Source organism: Scylla paramamosain, chromosome 15 (assembly GCF_035594125.1).
Source record: "Scylla paramamosain isolate STU-SP2022 chromosome 15, ASM3559412v1, whole genome shotgun sequence".
Lineage (NCBI taxonomy): Eukaryota > Metazoa > Arthropoda > Malacostraca > Decapoda > Portunidae > Scylla > Scylla paramamosain.
Window position 1 is genome coordinate 24396775 of NC_087165.1, and position 14237 is coordinate 24411011.

The 14237-nt window shown below is 37.9% G+C and overlaps 2 protein-coding genes across 5 annotated transcripts in view; one reads left to right on the forward strand and one right to left on the reverse strand.

Annotated features, from left to right (window-relative positions):
- The window catches only part of LOC135107256 (Fanconi anemia group J protein homolog), a 153409-nt gene extending 149197 nt beyond the window's left edge, over nt 1-4212 (forward strand). Inside the window, exons 18-20 of the mRNA XM_064016916.1 lie at nt 596-858; nt 2726-2802; nt 3782-4212. Coding sequence (XP_063872986.1) covers nt 596-858; nt 2726-2802; nt 3782-3874 — 433 coding nt within the window. The 3' untranslated portion in view covers nt 3875-4212. The remainder of the gene's footprint in view (nt 1-595; nt 859-2725; nt 2803-3781) is intronic.
- Nucleotides 4213-10003: 5791 nt separating this feature from the next.
- LOC135107712 (semaphorin-1A-like) overlaps nt 10004-14237 on the reverse strand; it is a 44156-nt gene continuing 39922 nt past the window's right edge. For 2 of the 4 annotated variants that reach the window (XM_064017900.1, XM_064017899.1), the window contains one exon: nt 10004-14237. This exon is cut by the window's right edge and continues 27 nt beyond it. In XM_064017900.1, coding sequence (XP_063873970.1) covers nt 13883-14237 — 355 coding nt within the window. In that variant the 3' untranslated portion in view covers nt 10004-13882. The other 2 variants (XM_064017902.1, XM_064017901.1) reach the window with 1 other exon arrangement.

Consider the following 14237-nt stretch of genomic DNA (forward strand, 5'->3'; position numbering starts at 1 on the left):
TTAGCAGCTTTTTTTTCTTTCCTTTTTTTTTTCCTTTTTTTTTCATCATGGTATAAAGATAAATGTACTTTATAAAGATAAATGAAAGTGTCAGTTGACTCTTCCATGCAAATGGAAAATGTATAGCAGATCTAGGTGTTGAATATAGTTGGGTTGATTTACACATATGAACATTAGGCTGGTGTTGTGGGAAAAATCCAGATATGTTTGCACTAGTGTGGGTGATGAGGATCTTTCCTCCTCTCCACCACTCCCTGTTCAAAAGGCCCAAGTGCTAAGGTGGACATTAATTTACTCTTAAGGAATGTATGTGGGTGTGTTAATGGGGATGTTGGTGTATGGGTGCCTTGTCCCAGCTACTCCTCTCAAGCAGAGAAATCAGCCTAATAATTAGCAACATGTAGATTGCTTTGGTAATTGAATTATTGCCTTAAACTAAAAAAAATCTTTCTTTTGTATTCATGCTTCATTTTCATCTTTTATAGGGAGCTAGTATTTTAAAGTTTTTGCTCTTAACAGGTTTTTATGAAATGTTATAGGCAACTCAGAACTATGCATGTAAAGAAAATTTTAATGTGTTATATATAATTTCCAGGCATGATGAAATATCAGCTTCTTCATTTGAGTCCATGGGTGAGGAAAAGGTCCAGAGTTCTCTCACAAGAGAAATGTTTCTTGATAAGTGTCCAATGAAGTCCTCCCAAAATGTCAATACCTGTGATGAATTAAAGGATAACAACTGCCATGATCAGAAGGAATGTAATGCTGCAGTGAACAGGAAAAAAACTCAAAGCAGTCAGGAAAAATCTGCACAAAGATGTGAGAGTGACAGTTGTGAATCTAGTAAGGAAAATGAGAGTAAGTTTCCTTTGCCATGAAGGAAATAATTTTAGAGTAAGAAGTGAACAACTTCATTTATATATTTAGTGATAAGAATACAGTGGAACCTCGGTTCTTGAACTTAATTCATTCCTAAAAGCTGTTCCAAATCCTAAATGTTCAGAAACCAAAACGATTTTTCCCATAGGAATCAATGTAAAATTAATTAATCAGTTCCCGGACACATGTTCATCCTTTCTTAGCGGCTAATTGTTCATACCATGAGGGAAGCCTTACAGAATGATACAGAGAGGAGCAACCCACTCACCACTAAAGTTAAGGTGATCATAACACTTAGATATCTTGCTGCTGAGAAAAGTTACTGGGAAAATGCAGTTGTGCAACAGTAATGGCATTGTGGATCACCAAGAGAGCCACAGGTGGCTCAGTATTACTCCTGAGCATCGAAAACTTTGTTTATATCAAGGCTCTTCAACAGGATTTAACTTATTTCAAAGATTGAATTACTGTCTTATCCACTTTCTCTCTCCACCAAATACATAAAAACAAAAGAACTATTTATAGAAACTATAAATTAGTAATAAACAGCAGCTTTTGCTTTGTCTTTTAGTATTTGAAATCAAGTAACTTTTTTTTCTAGAACCAAATTATGGTACTGCAACTGAAGCAATTATGAATTGAAATTGTTCAAAAACCAATTTGTTTGAAAAGGGAGGCGTTCGGTAACCGAGGTTCCACTATATATTAGTATAGCAGTTACAACCATTGTGGAAAGTAATGAGCTATCTCCACTGTAAGTTTCATCATTTGCCTGTCACTTGTGTACATTAATATATATATATATATATATATATATATATATATATATATATATATATATATATATATATATATATATATATATATATATATATATATTACTTGTCATAAGTATTGGACCCTCTGGCTGAGGGGTCTAATATTTATGGCGAAAAAAGCATGGTCCTCTCAAGAGTGAACCAATTTAGCCAGAAGTATCAACCCTTCCCTCATCTTCATGCCATTGACTCGTAGCCTTCCCTCAGCTTGATTTGGGGCACGTTGGAGAGCAGTAACCTGCAGCAACTTTTTTCACATCCTGCCGTATTATTGCGCAGTAACATCTTGTGATGATTCATTCTGTTTGTTAATATGGCTAAAACGAAAGAGTATTCATCTGAAACTATTGCTCAGATCATGGGCCTCGAGGAAGCAGGTCATTCAATTAGAAATAACTGAACAGTTGGCAGTATCCAGGACAAGTCAAACATTGGTCATGGCAGTTCTGGGAGGAAAGGAATCATGTTATGCCTGAAAGTTAAAAATGGTCTAGGCACCCCTGGAAGACAAGTAAAAGGGCTGTTACTGTCTTATAGCATCCAGTGAAGTCTGACATCAAGACACTGGATGCTTTAAGACAGTAACAGCCCTCTGGGGTACCCAGACTGTTTTTTAGGCTCAGGCATATCACGATTCCCTTCCTCCCTAAACCACCATGACTAACGCTTGACTTGTCCTGGATACTGCCAAATGTTCAGTTACTTCTAACTAAATGACCTGCTGCTTTGAGGCCCATGATGTGCACAACAGTCTCAGATGAATACTCTTTCGTTTTAGCCATACTAACAAACAGAGTGAATTATCATAAGATGTTACTGCACAATAATATGCCAGGATGTGGAAAAAAAACATTGCATGTTACTGCTCTCCAACATACTGCAAGGCATGCTGAGAGGAAAATAAGAGTCAATGGCATGAAGCTGAGGGATGCGGTGACGTCATGGCAGGGGCTTATACATATTACGTACATTCTTACATTCTGAATAATCACATTTCATTATTAATTTCTGTGTCCCTTAATTTTCAGAAATATTTTCCCAGAGCAGAAAAAGACCACTGATGGCAATGGACTATGAAGACTTGGACGACTTCAATCTTACCCTTGTAAGTCAATAATAAAAATTTCAGCTGTTTATGTAAAAGTCATTTATCTGGCACCCAGGATGTATCAGGCTAAAGTTTTAAACTGATTAAAGACAACATGGTTTTGTCTTTATTCACATTGTACAACCTGTTTACTTAGCAGTGAATAGGTAAGGAATATAAATGAAAAAAAAAAAATGTGATCTTGCAAACTGACAGGTTCTGAAGGCCAGCAGTTCTACCTGACTATTTGTATACAGGATCATTTAAAATAAGTACCTGTACCTAAGCTAAGGGAAAGGAATGACCAAACTCTAAATTCTTTAAAAATAAAGCTCTTTGTAATTTGATGCACTTATCTCATCTGTTGTTTCATTAGTGGAAAGCTTTTTAGAAATCCTCTTCATGAATGTCTACCAGGTGCACCATAACATTGTACATGATGTCTCCTTATTAGGATCTCATACCAGGCGTCTTCAGCTAATTGAACAGCCAGATATCATAATGAGTCATGTCTAGAAAATAGGGAGCCTGGCAAACCTAAGGAATTTGGCATCTGACTAAGGAATGCTAGGTCAAATGGAAATGAGCCAAGGGCACCATCATGAGGCAGCTGCCAGTTACCTAACTCTCAGCTCCAGAGTCTTGTGGAAGATTGCATTCTTTGCAATTGATCCAAATTTCTTGATAGCCACCTGATATTCATGCATATAAATTGTGAAGCATTTCTAGTGCTTGCATGGATGTCAGTTCATTTTTTTTTTTTTGTGTCCACTTATATATAGTGTCTATAATTGTGAAGCCTTGTATGACATAATACTTTATGAAAGACCAATTTGAATATCTCATGAATGATCAATTTGATGTATTAATTCTTGTCAAATTTTGTGCTCTGTTTCATGGAACTAATTAAGTTCAAAAATTGGTGCACCAGTTTTGTGCATTTCTATATTTCATTCATGCTGTCACAACCCACACTAAACAAACATTTGTTCCACAGAGTCCAAGTACTCACCAGGCACATCAGCCTCCACCCCAAATGAGGAAGAGAGTTGGGCAGAAAAAAGGTGTAATTTTCAGTGACATAGAATAAAGTATATATGGTCAACACATCTAATCAAAATTGAAGATTGTGGTTGATTTATTTAACTATGTTAAGAAAAAAATTACAGTTTACCTTATTCTTTTGATAGGCCAATTTGTTTTACTATTTTGATATTTATGATTTAAGCCTACAGTCTTAGGCCAAGTAATTGTTTTCATTATTTTTTTTTCTGAAATGTCAGTAAGATAACATCTGGAATGTATATGAATTGTTTATGTATACAGTACATTATAATTTTATTTAATGGAAACCATAACAATGTTAGCTAGTGCCCTTTTTTTACTGTTATTACTCTCTGATGCAAAAGTAAAATCAAATGTCATGTTTGAGGAAGTAACTTTTATCCTTCTGTTTAATATCACCAAGAAAACTTTGTTGACTGCAGTGACATGTTAAGTTGTTGCCGTCCTTCTTTCAGGATTTTGCGACATTTAAAAAAAACATGAATTTTTATATATATATATATATATATATATATATATATATATATATATATATATATATATATATATATATATATATATATATATATATATATATATATATATATATATATTATTTTTTTTATTTTTTTTATTTATTTTTTTTTTTTAGATCTTCAACTCATCCTCTTGTAGGCATGATATGGCATCAAAGAAAAATTGACATATCAATTTAATCCAGTGAAGAAAAACAAGTAATTACTTTAAAGAATAAAATCAAGTGACAAATAAACCAAGATCTTACAAGTGTGTAGTACATGCACCTTATGATGCCTTTCTTCACATATCTTACTGAATTTATGTGCTTTTGCTAAGTTGATATTTAATTTATCTGTATGTTTTCTGTATTATTTTCCCAATAATTTATATATATTTTGTCCTTATTTCATGCAACTTCAAGAAGCACAAATTTAGTGATTTAATAAACCTATTTCAACCTGGAATTCACTTCATGCAAAAATATTTTTGGTTACACAAACTGATATGGCATATACACACGAGTGAAACCATACATGCATATAGACAAAAATAGACTTTCATCCAGCAGAATGCTCTGTGAATGTTTTCGCTGAGCAGAATAGTGTTTAACTGTCCATGTAATAGCCTGTTGAAAAGATCTCAGTCTTATCAGTCAATAACAGTTTATAGTTTTGTATGAATTTGTGATGAAGGTCCTATAATAGTGATGTATATTAGTGAAAAGGCTATTACAGGGACTCTGTTTATCTCAGTGAACAGCATCCACGTAACATTTTGGTGGACAAGAACATGTTTTTGTCCAACATTTTCCAGCTGCTTAGTACCCTTTGTTGCTCAATGAAGTGTCAAGCTGAGGCATTATTTGTGATCCTTAATCATATAGAACCAACATCAATTATTTATTGTAATTGAAATTTTGGTACAAATTATTGTAATACAAAATGATAAATAAATATGATTGAAATGTTATAAAACAAAGAAAATTTTGAAATTATATGCATAATGAATTAATTAATACTACTAAGGAAACAGTGTGAAGCAGAAATGGGACAGACAAAATCACCAGACGTGCATGAGTATCTGAATCACTGGTTCTCAAACCATGATGCTTAGTGGCGCACTTTGACGCCTACTAATGGCAGGGTTGGCATTTTTTTTTTTTTTTTTTAATACGAGAAATAAGGACAACACACTATGGCAAGCATCAGTAGTAAGTAAGGTTTAGCAGTGAGAAAAGCAAGGTAATGATTGAATAGGTCAGAGGATGAAAGTAATGTGGTATGGAGACTTGGAGAGAATGAGTTGAAACAGGTGCAAAAATACAAGTACTTAGGGATGTGGAGAGAATGAGTTGAAACAGGTGCAAGAATACAAGTACTTAGGGATGTGGATGAGTCCTAGTGGGTGTGCAAAGGCAAAGAATAAAAAGATAAGTATGGTAAACCAGTGGGTAAAACCACTGGTTTACCACAGGTAAACCACTGGCAAAGTGTGCCAGATGTGTGACATTGGAGAGGATGAGACGGTGGAACATGTGGTGCTGGAATGTGTGAAGTATGCCAGAGACAGGAATGAGATGATGCAAGTGATACTGACAGAGTTAGGGCATGATAGGAATGAAAGAGTGGAGAAGACAGGAAAGGAATGGATGGTGTTGCTGGGACTGTGTAGAGAGGCGAATGAAAGGGTGATTGAGTCAGTGAAAGAGTTTCTGGAGAGAATGTGGCGTGCCAAATGTATGAACAATTGGGATAGAGGATGCTGTTCGTTTCTCTTTTTTTTTTTTTTTTTTTTTGGTTTTGTTTTCCCCCTCTACAGGAGTTGCCGATCCAGAGACCTGGCTCAGCAGTGATCCTGTGCCACCTGTACCATCAAGATCAAGATCATGGAGGAATGGCCACGTGAAGTTAAGTACTGAGCAGCAGCTCTTTAACATTTTTAAAGTTATTGGAATGTGTCGGTTGTATGGTAGCTCCATTTTGAGTAGAAAGGTTCAACAGAGACTGCGGGAAGTGTAGGAAGGAGGTAACACGTAGCTGCAAAGGAGTAGCATGTGAAAAGTGTTATGATTGGTATCATGTTGAGTCTGGGGAAGGGGATGGGATTCAGTGCTAGTGTGAATGCTAGCTACTATGTACCGTCGGCTACTATATACCGGCTCCTATGTACCAGTGCTTTGGCTTATGTGTACCACTGTGGGGCTGCTATGTACCGGCTCCTATGTACCATTGCCTTGTAACAAACAAGGCTGCTATATACCAACTACCAAGTAGGGAGATAAAAAAAAATATAGTAATATTGTAAGGAAAAAAAAAAGTAATATAAAAGTAATAAAACTACATTAAAAGATAACACAAAAGCATAAAAAATTATTGTCAACCAATAAAATCAATAAAATTCAGCATACATTCACTTAATACAGGCTTAGTCCTCGGCATGATCCATCAGTTCAGCGCACAGGTTTAGAAATGCATTGACTAGTCTCTCTCTCTCTCTCTCTCTCTCTCTCTCTCTCTCTCTCTCTCTCTCAGTACTTGCACAGGTTTCCAAGGGTGTTTTTATGGTTCTAGTGGCAGATTAATATAATTTCTACATTACTAACAAGAAACACGTTTTTAAAAAGGTAATTGAAGTGAAGGGTGTTTTTATAGTTCTAGTGACAGATATACATTTCGACATTATTAACAGGAAAAATACCCTTGAAAACCCTGATAATCATCTCTGGCTTTGAGAAACAGTAGAGAGAGAGAGAGAGAATTTTAGTTGAGCCTATCCTGCGCTCGTTCGTGTTTCCAACGGTGACACGATCAGCAGTGAGTGAAATTTTCGTTCATAATTACGTAGCGGATGTGGAGTGGGAAAAGGGAAGTGAGGATATTATTTGATAACATGTTAACTTTTGTGTTTGTGGGTGTGGTTCAAGGAGCTCTGACAGGAGCACTGACGGATGTTTTGGTCAAGATTAGTCGAAGTCTTGTCCCACACGCTCAATTAACCAGTGTTTCCGTATTCCCGGCAGCTTCTCCCTGCACCGAGCAACGCCAAGCAGCACCAGAGAGGCAGGAGTACGTAAAGTAAATCCAGTGGTGCCAGCCTACCCTCAGCATTACTGCCTTCACTACAACGCCCTCCTCCTCCATGTAGTGTCTTGTACTCGTTTATTTATGTTTTATTATTCGTTTTTTTTTAGGTATTTTTTGAGGTTCTTGATTTATTTTTAGGTTTTGTTTACATGTGAGTCTGAAAATAGTTGGAGATTTAGGAAAATATTGAAAGTTTGTCAATATATAAACAAGCTGTCAGCGAGATAGAGGCAGGGCGTCTGTGTTTTCAGCCATTATTTGCTTGGTCTCTCACTTATTGTAAGCCAAACATGTCACAAGATGGAGCCACATGTCTAACCTTCATACCCGCTTGTCAGATATATCCTCCATTATCTGGTTTTATTGTCATGAAGAAATTAAGGAATAATGGCAGCCGGCTCCTCCACTGAGATCGCCGCCGAGGGCCGCCATGCTGGATTGTTACATGTTGGGTTCCAATATTTTTTTTTGTATTTTTCTGAATGATTTTATTTGAGTTGTATAGTAATATTTTATGATTTCTAAAAATATTTCGTTGCTTTTGAAGTGTTTTCTTGCCTCAGTTAAGTAAATGTGTTGAATTTATTTATTTATTTATTTATTTTATTTATTTATTTATTTTATTTTTTTAATGAAGGGCGGTTTATACGGTGATTTTTAACCAACCCGATTTTGGCTCTTTTATTTGAGGCTTTCATGAAGACTTTAATGCTTCAAGAAATCGTTTATGATATTTAAAGTGTTTTGCGTTTTGCGTTCCTGTTGAGTTAAGTACGAGGTGTTTTGGGAGTGTTTTGCGTGTGTTTGGGTGAGTTTTGTTGCATGTAGGGGGTGTTTTGAGTATGTATTGTGCATTTCAAGTGTGTCTCTGACTGTTTTTAGTGTTTTGGGATATTTTGGCTACCTACGCCCCTCAATTACCCAAATAACGTAATTTTAAACACCAGATCTTACCGTAACATACAGGATAAATTTACCAAGTTTATTATACCCACAGGGGTTTGCCACACTCCAGACACTGTGCAGATACCGGTGAAAAGTCTCCCTGCCTCGCCTTCCACACACCACACCAACCACTAATGTAACTCTCTCTCTCTCTCTCTCTCTCTCTCTCTCTCTCTCTCTCTCTCTCTCTCTGCTACTATGATGAACCAAACCTAACAACCAAACTCAGCCTAATCTAACCACCACTGCCTTTACTACTACTACTTCTACTAGTAACTGTCAGAGATAGTAGTAGTATTACTCTTAATTATAAAGCATCATAGAGACTGGAAGTCATATGGCTTTTGTATTGTGTGCATTGCATAGTGTAGCATTGCAGCCATTGTGAACCCATCTTTGAGCAGAGCCATGGGCTACTTCTGTTACTTTGGCTCTTGCAGCACAGCGGCGGGCGTGCTCCTGCTCCTGCCAATGCCCATATAATAGTACTATATGGACATTGGCTCCTGCTAGGCTGTTGGCTCCCTGGCCTCCATCACAAGCTTCTGCTGGGTAGTCAGAGTTGTGTTGCCTTACATGAAAAACTCGCCATAGATCCCCATGATTTCAGCTCGTTAGGAATAAATAAAAAAAATAAGTAAAAACATGTGTGCCCAATACTCTTAAAGTCACAACTGTTATTGTCATTGGTGTCTTTAGAATCACTCAAAGGTTGTGCACAGCCACTACTTTAAACTTGATCCATTAAAACAATGTTTTAATGAAACCTCATCTAATTACTTCTGACATCTTGATCAATAGACAGTGGAGGTGGGAGGGTGGGGTGAGGTAATGGAGACATTTAATTTCTAGCAGTCTCCGCTCTTTCCTCCACTTTTTGTTGTCTGGGTGCCTACTTTCCCATGCTGACTGCTTGTTTGCTATTTGTTGCCTTCATTACTCTGTGTGATGTAGATAAGACAGTTTGGGCTGACCAAAGTCCAGGTTTTGGTGATATTGATCTGATTGGATAGGTGTAGGACACATTTTTATGAGTGTCCTACCTCTCTTGGCCAATTTACCCTGCCTTCAGATAAATTCTTTGATGCTGTAAGGCAGATTATCACACTAGTAGTGAAAATTCTGAAGAAGGGATTGCCTGAAGACCTCAGAGAGAGAGAGACTTGGCCATAAAGTAATCTCAGAGAAGAGACAAAGGAATTAGAGTTTCACGCAGTATACAACAAAAGGTGTTTGAGAGAGGAAACAAGAAAACAGTAATGTGTTTTCAGTAAGAGGAAAATGAAACCCCAGAAATTTATCTGAACGGAAGGGAAAAGCTGTGTCATGACGTGATAATCCACTCAGGAAGTCTTGGTGATCATTTTGGCCTGATTGGTAAGGTGTTCAACTTGTATTTGTCCTGACAGAGGTTTGATCTCAGTGAATGCCTCCCATGGTCAGTTTATCTCAGCAGCAGATAATGTATCAGTTATCCTATGATGCTCAAAGACAGGACATGACAATGAAATAACTTGAGCTTGGAGAAAAAAAACTTACCTGCAATCCTCTCATAACCTGCACAAATACTGTAGTTGAGATCTGGGAGAAAAAAGGCAACAGAAGAAAAAGTATGTCAGTAACACAAATTTCTTTAATGTACATTTTATTATAACAATGATGGTGTGTTCCTGCACGGGGCAGAGGGAGGGCGGGAAGCATGTACCTATGGGAGTTTGGAGGTTGGGGGCCGCCAAGGGTGTTCAAGGGTGGGGTGGGGGCGGGGCAGGGCAGGGCGGGGTAGGGCTACATGAGGCTAGGGGCTGACCATGCCACCGTTTACTTGATGCATCTCTAATTCTTAAGTTCCTTGCAATTCTAATGATAATGACTACTGCCTTTTAAAAAATAATATGTATAAATGTTTGGTTAATTATCACAAGAACTGAATTTCTCTCCATGGAAGAAATAACCCAAAATAAATTCTTGTACACTATATGGTTTTTTTTTTTGTATTTTTTTTTCAAATTTGATGACACATTAGCTGCCACAGAGGGTGATGGGTTCTACCAGCACCACCACACAGTTCCACCTATACTGATGGTACTGAGGTCTAGATGTCTATTGACCAATTGCTTTCCTGAACTTTTTACATCAGGTAATATATGTCAGTGACACATGAGCACTGGAATGTGTGGCAAAAGCTGGGACAGACCATCTCCCCACTACATGATGCATTAATATTATGGCTCGCTCAGTACTGGGTGTAATACAGTCAGTCACTTTATCCTTATGATACAGTCCTTCAATAAGCCTAGAATTAGATACTATCCCTCAAACCTTTTTCAAGAGCAGAAGAACTAAGCTTTTAAGATAAACAGGTGCAGTATCTTTTTATCTACAGAGCTTCAAAACAGACCCCTGTACACTGATCTCAGCAGCATGTCACCTCAAGCATCACTAACAGCACTACGCACTTTGCTACTGGTCTAACCCGCCTTGCTCCTCACTCTTACTCCCACAGCAACTATATTTTTTTCAGAAACAAGTCTGCAGATGATGAATGATTTCCTATTACTTTTATTTTTTGCTATTTTTTTTTTTTTTAGCTAACTAGAAGTTACATATTGAAATTTTCCTAATCAAGAATCTAAAGAAAGCTAAATTTCTTTTTCAAGAGAAGTACAGGAAAGTATATATTGTTGAATACTATTTTTCAAAATGGTCTCAATAATTGGTTGTAAACAATAATTTGTTAGAAGAGCAACAGTCACAGTGAAGGTTTGAGGAAATCTGCCTAAAATACACAACAACTCCTGACATGTATCTGACAGAACGCAAGCCTAGTTGAGTCACAGCTTTAAACAATCTGTGTTTGTGACCAGAATCTTGCTTCTGGTGGCCCTCCTTTCCGCCCCTCCCACCCTGGCAGCCACCAACATGAGGGAGAGAGAGGCTAGGTGATTTGAATTTTTATGGGAGAAATTTGGTGTGAAGGATGTGACCACTCCATGCCAGAACTCTGCCTCACCCTTACAGCCATAAGCAAAACCCACACTACAGTCACCACAAAGCTACACTGTACACCAACTCTTCTACCATTGTGATTTATAAAAAAATCCCCTTTATTCTTTATTTCCATACTTCTAGCCTTACAGTCTCGGACCTAAGATGAAATGCGCAGTATGCATGAATAATGACAAAGATAAATTGTGGATTACCCCTCAAAACTTCATCACAACAAGGCTCTCAGGACACAATAACTGTCAATCACTCAACATAATTTTGTTTGGCTTTTCTTTTTAATTTCAACATCCCAATAACAGATAAGCAAAAAAACTTAAAAAGAGGACTTAATATTGATTATGTTGAAGTATGAATTAAATGATCCAATTCTGAAGCTTCAGTAACTTGAGTTTTGATATTTTCAAGATTGCTAATGATATCTTTACACACTTTATGAACCTGACTACAGTATCTTTGTAGCTTTGAGAAAAATCTCATTTGACAGCTTGTTATTTATACTGGCACAATATTACCAGCAATGTTAAGGTTTACCTAATGATGCTCATTTGTGTCATTTTGCAGAGGCATAATCTTTTTAGAGCCTTCTTATTTTCTCTAGTTGAAACTGCCTATACCTAGACTAATGCATTCTCAAAGAGAGAGAGAGAGAGAGAGAGAGAGAGAGAGAGAGAGAGAGAGAGAGAGAGAGGTCATTCATTACTTTCTCTCACTGGTAAATGAGAAGAAAATATTCAGATTACTCAAAAGCACCAATATTTTGTGCCCCTTTTGTGCCACTTAATAAAAGATCTGAGTTACAAATATAAATGCTTCAGAAGGGAAATGTAGTCCCACCAGTTGGGTGAGAGAGGATGGGTCTTGCAAGTCTCCACAGCCTGTGCCACAAGGCTGACACCACATACTTGACCAGACAATGTTCTTCCTTCTATAATTATTGAAGGGGGTTTTATGTATGTACTTAGGTGGAATAATCATTGTGAATGATTTTTTTTAGCACTAGACTGTGCACATTAACACTATTTAATACTAAGGAAAATTTCATCTCCCTAGGAATGTAACTTCCCCATTTTCTTTCCTCATTAGACATAGGGTATTTGTTGAATATGACTTGTTAGTTCATGTTTGTGAGGAGATCATCAATTATGAACCTGTATTAGGTTTTACACCAAAGTCATACCCAAGCTACAGACGGGATCAGGCTTTAAGAATACGTATCGGAGGCTTAAAAATCACTGATCCTGCCATCTACTTATAACTGCTCCTACATTAGACAAAGAGTACATTATTTACAATTCATCCATTCTAAATAAAAATTATCATAAGTCTGAGACAGAAGGAATTCCAGGCAAAAATTGTCTATGAGAATATAGCAATAGGAATGGGTCATATGTTACATTAGTATATATATTCATGTATATATATATACTAGCCAAGAACAGGGAAGTAACTGATCCCTGCTAGGGTACCTTATACATACAGGTGTGATGGTAGTGTCCAGATCAGTGTTGTGGCCCAACTAAACAGGGCAAGGGTTGCACATTCACATCTGTCAGGCTGTAAAGTACCACACTATGGGACACTATGACCTAGCACTTCCTTCAGTGGTTGCTGCAGGAACACTCCCACAGTGTGCTTTGGTTTAGTTTTCTGATGTCAGTGTGATCTAACTCAGAAAAGCCAATATACATCCTGTGGTCAGTGGCTTTACTGTAAAAACCAAGAAGCTATACAGTGTCCTGGTAATTACAGTCATTAATTCACACTTGGCTTAATCTTATGGAGAAAATCAAAAGAAACAAATCAAAAGAAAGGCCTTTCATGTGCACTCTACTCAACACCTTAAATAATGTGCACTTTCAGTTCTGCCCAGGCCAGCACTATGTGGCCTTGCTCCTTGGGCTGCAGATAATTTTCAGTCATGAAAAAATCTTAACTTAGTTTTCCAGTAAACCGGAGTATGATCATCATTTGTTTGTTTTGCTGGCTCAGGATTTCTTTCACTATTTTGCTGCTCGGCGACAGATTCAGTCAATGGTCACGTACTTATTTCCATATAACCTCCGGAGTATTAACATTATATTGTTTCTAAATTAATCTAAGTCACTTCTTACACCCTATGTCTTCTCATGCTTGCTAGTCATAATGGAGTATTGCCAGCACTCTCATGACCCAGAAGTTTGATTTACATGACACTAGCTACAGAATACTTTGATTATAGGAGATTTACTGAAGGAGCAGAAGTGTCTCTTGGCACTAAGGTGGTACAGTATATACATAATACTGGCGGCGAGAGGGGCCAGATGGGCCCGCTGCATGGCACTCTCAGGGATAGTGGAACACTTCTGTATACCACTGGCCTGGGTGCGGCTGGCCGGCCCTTCCGTGCGCTTCTGGCATATGCTAAGCTAGGACAAGGCAAAGACTCATGTATCCCATGTGTGGGACACATGAGGGCCCTTTGAGGGAAGAGAGGGGGCCAGGACTTCATGACAGCAGGCACCTCACAGGTACACCTTCTTGACAGAGCGAGTAGTAGAATAGCCATCTAGCCTGTGGTCAAAGTCCCTTTGGCGGTGGTCACGCCCCCGTGTGCCATACTTCTCAGAGGAGCGTAGGGTGCCATGGGTGGAGTAAGATTCTGGAGTGTAGTGTAAGGGTATGTCATGGGGACCTGCTGAGACTCCTGTAGTAGGAAGGCCAAGGGAGGGTCCCATGGGAGCTCCTACAGTGCCTACATTTCCCCCAGGTGTGTTGGAGCCAGGGGTCTTGAGGGTAGCTTTGGGGGACATGTTCAACACCAGGTTGACAGGCTTGTTCAGGGATTGAGGCACCAGCACTGGCTCAGCATATGTCACC